At 39.9% G+C, this 9,940-nt stretch overlaps 1 protein-coding gene across 2 annotated transcripts in view; it reads right to left on the bottom strand.

Moving 5' to 3' along the window:
* LOC109961572 (netrin receptor UNC5C-like) overlaps nt 1-9,940 on the bottom strand; it is a 185,279-nt gene that overhangs the window by 91,159 nt on the left and 84,180 nt on the right. For both annotated transcript variants that reach the window (XM_020602490.1, XM_020602489.1), the window contains exon 2: nt 4,749-4,985. In XM_020602490.1, the coding sequence (XP_020458146.1) occupies nt 4,749-4,985 (237 nt within the window). The remainder of the gene's footprint in view (nt 1-4,748; nt 4,986-9,940) is intronic.

A 9,940-nucleotide genomic window follows, 5' to 3' on the forward strand; every position in this document is an offset into this window, starting at 1 on the left:
AGAGGTCACAAATCACCCAAGCCAATACTGTGTGTGTCAGTAGTGTGTGTGTGTGTGTGTAGTATGTGTATGTGTAGATATGGAGTCACAGGTCAGTGCTAGCGGACTAACAACCATTCACACTTTGGCTAATGGAGACAAAGTAAGTAACCTAGTACACAATGTGTCATTAGCACACTTCAAGGCTAATGAAGATATACTGAGGTCATACGCACGTTGCTTCAGCAAACACTGGAAATGCCCTTCACAGTAAGATATGCAATCTAGCCAAATTATGCTGGTTCTCACCTTAAGTCACATTAATTCAGATGGAGATACATTAAGCATGTTTTAACAAATGTCACTGCTGATAATGCTACTGTATAAAAGTGCCTGTCTGGAGGAAGGCAGATTGCTTTTCATTTTTGTTTTAAGGACTCGTTCCTTCCTTTTGAAAGCCAGGTAAAGGGCTGGCCGGCACGGACACTCAGCAGCAGGTCGAATGCTCATCAAGGATACCATGGCAGGCAGTGGAGCTGCTGAGGGAATCAAGCCGGTTCCGTCCAGTTAGAAGCTGACCTCGGAAACCACTAGGCTATCCTGCTGACCCCTCCCCACTCTTTTACCCCCCGTCCTTGCCTGTGATGTTCACCTGGCTTGCCCACACTCCAGATGAGACTCATGTGAGTACATTCTAAGTAAATTACTGAGCTGTCATGAAGTTCTCATTATAGCTACACTTTCCATCCATATACAAAAAACAAGATGCTCGTAACACCTTCTTAAAGGTGTCATTAAAAATTCAGTTTGTGTCTGACTATCACTGCATTGTCATTACTGTCCATTAATATCCTCCCACTAAATTCTCAGTGCAGCATCCCTGCTTCTCTGCTGCTTGCACTATTTCTTCATACGGTTTCATAAACAAGAACCTCACCAATAAAAAGCACATTTGAGGGCCTTGTTGTTTGCATATAAAAGACGAAACTGATGGGACTCCGTGTATGAACACGGCAGTGAAGTGGCGCTTGTGTGATCGCAGCCTCAACATATTTTATGATGCTTGGATTTAATTAATTGGAATAAACCACGTTTGTGTTCATCTGCACTTGATTTTTGGAAAAAGTAACAGCTCTACATATCTAACTCAAAATTACAGGCAAAATCTCTTTTTGTTGCAGATATGTCATTGAACTGTCAAAGCAAAAAAGTGTAGGGGGAACAAATACCTTTAATTAGACACTTTGTGTAGGTGTGTCAATCTTTTCTAGTAATAACTCATCACTCTCCATTGTGTTTTTCTTTGCTTCTTTACTACAAGACAAGAAAAACCCCTCTACTTCCACCATTCTCTTTGATAAGATAAGCCTCATATATATATTTATTTGTGTGCAAGGCATCTCACACAAAGCTGTTTGGTACAACTTTCAAGAATGTTACAACTTTTGTTTGTACTTTTTTTTTTTTTTTACTTTTCTTTATCTTTATCCCCGAGATCAAATGAACACTGGGTTTCAGCACTTATGACTTTCTATTTGACCATGGAAGAGAAAGAAAATGGCAGCAGGATCCGTATCATCTTTTCTCCTCACTGCGACTCCCTGATATCTGTTGGCCTTCCCAGCCTTCTCGAAGGTACCCTCCATCAGCATCACTCCATCATCCCCTACTTCTCTCCCCTGCTTTCTCAGGCTCAGGTTTAATCTGTCTCTGCTCTCTCTGATTTCACTCAGTAGAAATTAGAGTAGAGCACAAAGCAGCGTGGAGCAGGGAAGAAGGAAGGGAGAAGAAAGGAACAAGAAAGGGAGAGGAGACGACAGAGAGGGAGAGAGTGAGCAAGAAAACAGATAATAAAAGCAGTATGGGGGCCATAGCTTCTAGCTGTGTCTGTGAAACAGCAGGAAACAAAAAGGAAAAAAAAATAGCTTAGAGAGTTTAGGTTTTCATACCAGTAAACAGATAAACAATGCACACACACTGTGTAGGTACCAAGCACAAACCCTTCTGTGCTTCTCTACAGTATGTGCTCTATAAATAACTAATAGTAACACACTAGCTAGGATCCATAATATCTTTATAATTTCATTGTCCTTTCTTAAAAAAGGTGAGATTGTTTTAGGTATAGCTGTATGGATTATGGGGTGCTTGAAAGTTTAAGTGTCCTGGAGCAGTACAAAGTGCCAAGTCAGTTTTTTTTATTAATTAAAGTGATATTATGATGGCTCTGTACAAGATTGATTAAGCATAAATTAAAGCATATCTTGAGCGGCTGAAACATTTAAAACCAAGTCCATGTTTAGTGGACCTGAGGGTTCAACAGGCAGGAACACAGAGCGATAACTCTAAAATGAAGTTAGACAATTAAGTCTGAGATATTATTGGTTAATGTAGCTGCAAGACCTGGACTTGTTCAACATATATGGATTTTTTTTTTCAGTCATATGGCTGAGGGGTGATCCTGACTTCATGGTGTCCATCACAAAGTATGAGAGCCTAAATTCAAGGGTCTTTAACTGAACAGACTTTCCTCTTTGTAACGTACTGTTTGAAATCCAGCAGCTAGCAAATTTGTGGCTGATGGAGGATTAATAAATGACTAGTAGCTGAACATGATGTCAGTAATGAATGCTGAGAGGTAGGAGCAAAGATGGGAGGACAAAAGTGTGTGTGTGTGTGTGTGTAAGAATGAGAGGGAAATGAAAGCAATACAAAATACCTACAGTGAGGTGCTGTACTGCTGCTTTGCTGAGGTTAGAGCTAATTATGCCAAGGTATAATACATGGGTTACATTCATATCAAATAAGCTATTGTGGCATGCAAATATCTCTCACCATTTGGAACATCTAAAAAGGCTGCGTGCAGATTATGGGAAATACAAGACAGAGGCCAGCACATGAAAACAATACAGGTGATTACTTGTCACATTCCCATCTATCTCGCAGTTGACAACTGACATAATGTGATATATATATACTATAATGTACATTTACATAGGTATTTGCAGTAAGACGAATGACTCAGATGATGCACAAAAACCCAATGATGCCAAAACTGCTGCAGTGTAAATACAAAAAGATCACTCCTGTATTTTTCTGAAATGAAAAACCTCTTAAGGACACATTGAGCTTTTGGGAGGCAAAGGACAAGCTCCAGGATAGGAGAGAATCAAAAAGAAAGAAGATTATAAGAGATAGAGTGCTAAATTCTATTTTTAAAAAAGCATTTTAGATGTAGGACTTGGGGGGGATAAAACTGTTCAAAAGCAAAAGAAAACTGCTAAAAAAACTTTTATATGCTTATGAAACTCACCCTTCAGCAAGGTCTATATTATTTTCCTCTTTATTAAAACTTTTCTTTCCCATTGTGTGTTTCCATATATGTACCTGTGGTTTTGCTTCTCTCCTGTTTGCTCCTTGCAGGTTTCGTTACATTTATTTGCCCCTACTTTGATTGTTCATGCATGACAGCTGAATCAGGGGGAAACATCAAACTGAAATGCACAGCCACTTCTGTCTCTGTCTTTAGTTTAATGCTGTATCAGACCCACTAAGCAACCAGGACACCAAAGCACATACACGGGTGTATACAGCATATACACAGCACAGTGGCTCCAGGGTCTGCTTTGTATTACAAGGAGAAATTTCTGGTGAGCAAGTTGAAGTGTGAACTAGACTTGAGACAATCAAAAATTCTGCTTCCTCACAAGTGATTTTAATATACATGTGAAATATGCACTCTGTATGTGGCTAACCTGCCTCAAGAAAAAAAAAAAAACAGGCCAAACCACCAACCACCTAATTTGTGCTACTGCTGACCTCAGTGTGCATTTCATTCCGCAGGTACTCTATCTGTTTTAGCCTGTGTTTAATCACTCACCCTGGGAGCCCTGCTTTATTAACAATCAGGTGGAGACCCCATAAGCTGAGCTCATGTCAACCTTCTATCTATGAAACCAGGTTGCGTACGTCTTTGTCTTCCTGCCAAAGCAACAGCGATACGTAGTCAGCAGAGTAATACCATGTGCTGACAAGTGACAAGTGTGGAACTTTGGCTGCAGTCCAGTACATCACTGTGGATCCTATTAAACTGTCCTGTGAACATCGGGACAGCTGCGTACACACGTTTGACATGTGACCTACCTTTCTGCACAAAGAGCTAAACAGTTGAATAATGGGTTTAACCTGTTTGCTGACAGTGCACCAGTGAGGTAGTCTGGGAAAAATGTGGGCCACATTTCCTTGACTGTAAAAATGTTATTATTACAAAGAATAAAATATCATTATGGTCAGGCACATACAAAAAAATGCAGACCAGGAAAAAGAATACTAAATCAGCATTGGATGATCTGTTTTCATACACTGCATCTGTTTGATTCCCACATTTTTGGTGACATGTATCAGTGTTGTTTTATCAGTGAAGTTCCAACATCAGCAGCACATTCATGCCACATTTTCACTAAGAAAAAAACCCTGTGTTGAAGTGTGAGTGGTTTTTTTTATGTTCTCCTGTGTGTAAACTGACATGCAACTGCACTTAACGTGTCACTGGCTTTTATTTAACACCAGTGTTTTCTGTCAAAAATGTATTTAGTTAAAACAAAACACATTGACAGCCCCTGTACTGAATTGCCTGTCTTTATGACAGTTTTCATTTAATGTGTTTTTCCACCCATTTTGCGACAGTATGATGTGATCTGCCCACTTTCTATTGCATTTCAACTAAATCTGTGTGTGTGTGTGTGTGTGTTTGTGCTCTGGACTCCACTAACCTGAATTTTCATCCACTCTCTCCTCCACAGTGTGGTCCTTCTGATGGACCCACTCGCTGTTGCACTTGAAGTAAATCTGTGTGGCAGGTGTTGCTTTGCAGTAGAGATTGACAGGCTTATTCTTGACAATGTAGCCTTCCTCAGGTTCGAACAGGAAGTGAGGTAGGGGCTCCGGAGGGTCCGATGGGAAGGTTTCCGGGAGCTCGCTAAGACTCAGGAAGTCATCATCATCTCTTACTGTGGAAAGAAAAAACAGGAAAACTGTTAAAATTAGCTAAATGCTATTCAGGAGAGAACTTTTTTCCTACCATTTCCAGCCTAGCCAGACTTTATTTTTATCGACTCGCGTTGCAGACTACCAGGGTACAAAGCTGGCTCAGGGAGGAAATGCTGCATTCTTTCAATCATTCATTATCATTCTGTGATTCACACCAGCAAGCAGCATTGTCTGACACTTACCCCTGAACTGAGTGTATACTAAACATTGTCGTTTCCATTTGATCGTTAATAATTGCTGTGTCTCAAGTCGGTGACCTGGACAGAGAACAATTTTCTTCCACTGAGCCATAAAATGTACCTTTAATCAGCACCTGATTGTGGTGTCCATCCGTAAAAACCTGCAGGCTTTGAGTCATTTAATAAAAAATTTTAAAAAACGCACAGATTTTCCAGAAATGCATTGAGGTGAGAAAATAAACACTACACAATTGAGAAAAAGTGAAGACAAACTGATAGAGAAACAAACTACAAATATTTAGAAATATTTTCCTAAAGCACCTAATCAGTATCAGTAATGTATACAGTACAGCTGAAACTCATTCCTTTGTTAGAATCAGATCCTAATCTGGAACTTATGTCGCAAATCACGCAAAATATATGACGTGTAGATATTGAAATGGGCAGAAAAAGTACTGACAGACACACTCGGGCAAATAACTGAATAGGCAGTATGGCCAACCCTGAGGGCACCAGCGACTTTATTCACCTTGTCTTCCATCGTGTTCCCTCTCCTATGCTGTCGCTTCAGTCTGTCCACACTTTACACCCACTCATGGCCCCAATCAAAGGGACACCAAGAATGTTTTGTCACCAGGTTGCCAAGGTCACCAAAACACAGAGGATTACAAGAGCAAGTGGGGTCAGAGAGGAAGAGGCCTTTCTTTCTTTCTTTCTCTCCCATACACACATGCTGACAAACACAACGTACTTACATTAAAAGCTTGTGTATATACACACACAGACACAAATGCTAAATTTCTTCAGACTTGTCCAGTAATTTCCTTCCACTTCCATCATCATCCAGTTCCACTGAGACTCTCTAGACCTTTTCTTTGTGTGTATGTGCTTTGCTGTGCGACTGCCTCACCTGGAGAGCTATGACTCACAGGGAAAATTTTTTTAACTCTGAACCTTTTTTTAACAAACAGCTTTAAGGTTCAACCTTTTTTCCATCTCTAATGTGTCATGGTTACCATTGCACATAAACATCCAAACAAAAGCGAACGCACATTATGCGAAAATGCCACACATAATTATACATCTACACACCTTTACATACACAATCTTCTATCCCTTTACCCTGAGTGTCCTTATCTTGGAGACTTGCAGGGTGTTGTAGGCTCGTGTAGGAGCTAAAAGCAGCTTAAGTAAAACAACAAGACAAATTGAGAAGAAATCATTAGGCTGCGTCCCCACTTTGATGTCACGAAGCTGACATTTTTCTCTCTTAGTTCTGTAATTAGTTAGAGTATAAAAACTGGTAGGCATTTTCACTGCATAATTTCATTATCTGTGGGAAATTTTCTCCCACTTATTCATCCAGTGTCATGTTCATCCATTTCTCTCTCTCATTTCTCACTGGCTGTACTGCGTCCTCCTTCACTATTGCCATTTCTTGTTACTTCATGTTTCTCCACCACTCTGCTTTACAGCCCTCCAACCCTTTTCCACTTTGCCCCAACACCCATTCTCACCCTTATCTGTCATTCAAAAAGCTGGGGGGGAGGGTGCTCACTGCTCCGAAGTGACAGCTATAAATTATTGACTGGCACAAGAAATATGATAGCCAGAGAAAATGGTAAGTGTAATGTAGAAAAGGGGTGAGACAGGTCAAAATTTTCCCACGAAGAAAAGCTTATCAAAAATCCTTGCAACTTCCTTTCTCTTCTGCACCATCCTTGCATCTCTGGCCTTCTCCTTTCACCACCTCATGCTTTTCCTCTTCTCATCGGTTTTCTTTTACCATCTTATTCCTAAATTTTCTCTCCTCCTCCTTACCCCCACTCATCTCTTCCTGATCTCTTGACAGAGTGAGTTACTGATCCTAACAGCCCAGCTCATAAACGTCTTGCCTGAATGCTGTCGTCAATAATGGATGGATGTAGCAGAACAATGTCCAGGCTCGATTTATGGCACGCTGTAAATATGTACCGTGGGCAAAAACCACATTTATTTTCGTGCTCACAGAAAACCTATAAACCTACCCAATAAATATCTGTAAAACTGTTAAGAATGATGTCACAAGAAGTGGCTAGTCATATTTGAGTGTCACTGACAATGTAAACCCCTCTATCATATCAGCAAAGATTGATAAATCAATGATAGACTGAGGAAGGAGGGGGATAGACTGAAGGAAGAAAAGATTGTAAAATGTGATTGTTATTAACAATCATGAACATGGTATGATGTGATTTCTATACTACACTACAAATGCTACAATATTTCTACTTAATCACTTAAAAATGACAAATAATCAGCTGCTCCTAAGTGTGCATTTGGGGATACGGATGGTATGAACATGTCCCCAGCAGCAGCGCTTAATTTGTAAGTTATGAGGTCCTGGAATATCACTTAGTGAGGGACCTGACATGCTAACGTAGGTCCCAGAATGAACACCCCCCACCCACCCCCCCAAATCACATAAGACGGCAACTGATGCTAAGTACATTAGGACTGCGAGGCTACGACCTCTAATCTGTTCAATCAGTAACAAGCATGACATCATATTCGGAGCCTTACTTCACATTAACATTGTATTCAGACCAATACAGCAACAAATTTAAAGCACACCAGAGACTAGATAATGCAGTAACATATTCTTACCTTCTGTAAGAATATTACACAATCATGGGGCAGGAGTCCTCTTTCCTCTCATTCTGTGGTTTGCTTCTGTGATTTGGGGCAGTGCATGAGCTCAGCATCAGGCTGATTTCTACTAACTTTATCATTAACAGTTGTAGGCTTTGATATATATACTATATGAACTTTATTCACTCACCAAACTGTTTGGTGAGTGAAGAATGAGAGGCTGCTGAGGTGAGGAGGTGCACTCCAGTTGGCCTTTAACATCTACATAAAGCAATTACAAACAGGCCAACAAAATAACACACCAAAATAACTTATGAGCCATGATGAATTAAAACAGATACCCAGTAGATGTCCATATCAATCATATTGACAGCAGGTAAACTCAGACTGCTGCAGGCTGTGCTCTGCTGTAACTCATTATTCAGTTACGATTTTCTCAAATGATAATGTTTCACAAAGACACACCTCAAGACAAAAACAGAAATACACATTTTGTTTGATCGCAATGAAAGCAACTGCAGTTGAAGATAAAGAAGCTGATGCAGCTTTAACAAGATTCTTGTTCCTTTGGACGGCAATCAGTTTTAGATGGATGGCCACTCTTCATTACCAATTAATAATTTCATTTTGAGATTTTGAGAGGGTCCAAACTGTCAATCAGGGGGTCTAAGAACCCCTAGGTATCCTCTATTTCACACACTGACTGTAACAACTTGTATTTTCAAAGTTTTTTCTGAGGAATCCAGTGCAACCAACATATGTGATCTAAAGTAAGTCAAAACAAGTGTAGGGTCAGGAACACATGTGCTTGTGTTCCTGTTAAGTGGTCTATGATGTGTATCAATGCAGTAGCCATGGAAATCATGAGATCATACAGTACTTGTTAACATCTTATCTGTTAGTTTGAATTGGCAGCAGCTGCAAAAACAAATGTTTATTGAGACACAGGCACACACACACACACACACATACTGTATATCATAAATAAGACATACAAGCACGCTTTTAAATTTTGGTGGGTCTTTACCCCTCATCCTTCATCACAACCCCTATTAACAACATATCCACACACACACACACAACCATCGACAATTAAGCAAACACTGTAACAATCCCCATCTATCCCAGACACTGTCTTGCCAATTTACACAAGTCACACATACAAACAGACCGGCAAAAAAGAAATGCACACGCCCATGCAAACACAAAAGGTGCAAAAAAACATGTATACACTGAAAGAACGAGAAAAACACATGGGCACCTCACATAATTTTCCATTGTCTTGCTGTTTGTTTTTCTGCCTCGCAAACACACACATACATTTTTTCACAAACAGAAATATATATATATATATATATTGCAGCGTGTTCTTTTATGAAGAATAATCGGAGTCAAATATCACCTTTCAAACATTTATTATCATAACTGAACAGACCATCGAATAAAGCAATTTAGAGAGCTCTGGGTTCATATATATATACACCTAATCTTTGTACGCACATTACTCAAACCCCCTTACTACAAAATTCTTACCTGCAATCATCAGAAAATACACACAAGCTCACCGTAATAGTTTCTGGACAACAGTGGAAGTCTAAAGCACGGACAGATCAGCTAAATCAGGTTCTGGATGCACAGACGTTACAGTGACACAGAGAGAGGGGGAGAGACCTGCGACAAATGTCACCAGTTGGATTGGAACCAACGAAGTTGCACATGCACTGTGCATATGTACATGGTGGACTGCTACAACCAGGCTATTAGTGACCATCACCACCACACACACATCCTTAAGTGCTGTAGCCATACAAGAATGCATCCCTAGCAAACACACACACACAGAGTGGTAAAACGAAGCAGCACGTCAGTGTTTCTCTCACTCCATGAATATTATGACTCACTTGCTGTCTTTTGTGTCTCAGCCTCTGTCACACCCTTGGTCTCTTATACTGTAACTGACAGGCATTACTGCTTTTAAGAAAATAAATTTTTATTATTAACACTTTCCATTGAGGATTCAGTGCTTCAACATTTAAGTGTTTACCCACCCACTATTCATTTACTGAAACAATATCTATCTATATCTATATATCTATATATCTATA

This window comes from Monopterus albus, unplaced genomic scaffold (assembly GCF_001952655.1).
Source record: "Monopterus albus unplaced genomic scaffold, M_albus_1.0 scaffold56.1, whole genome shotgun sequence".
In the NCBI taxonomy this organism is placed as follows: Eukaryota; Metazoa; Chordata; class Actinopteri; order Synbranchiformes; family Synbranchidae; genus Monopterus; species Monopterus albus.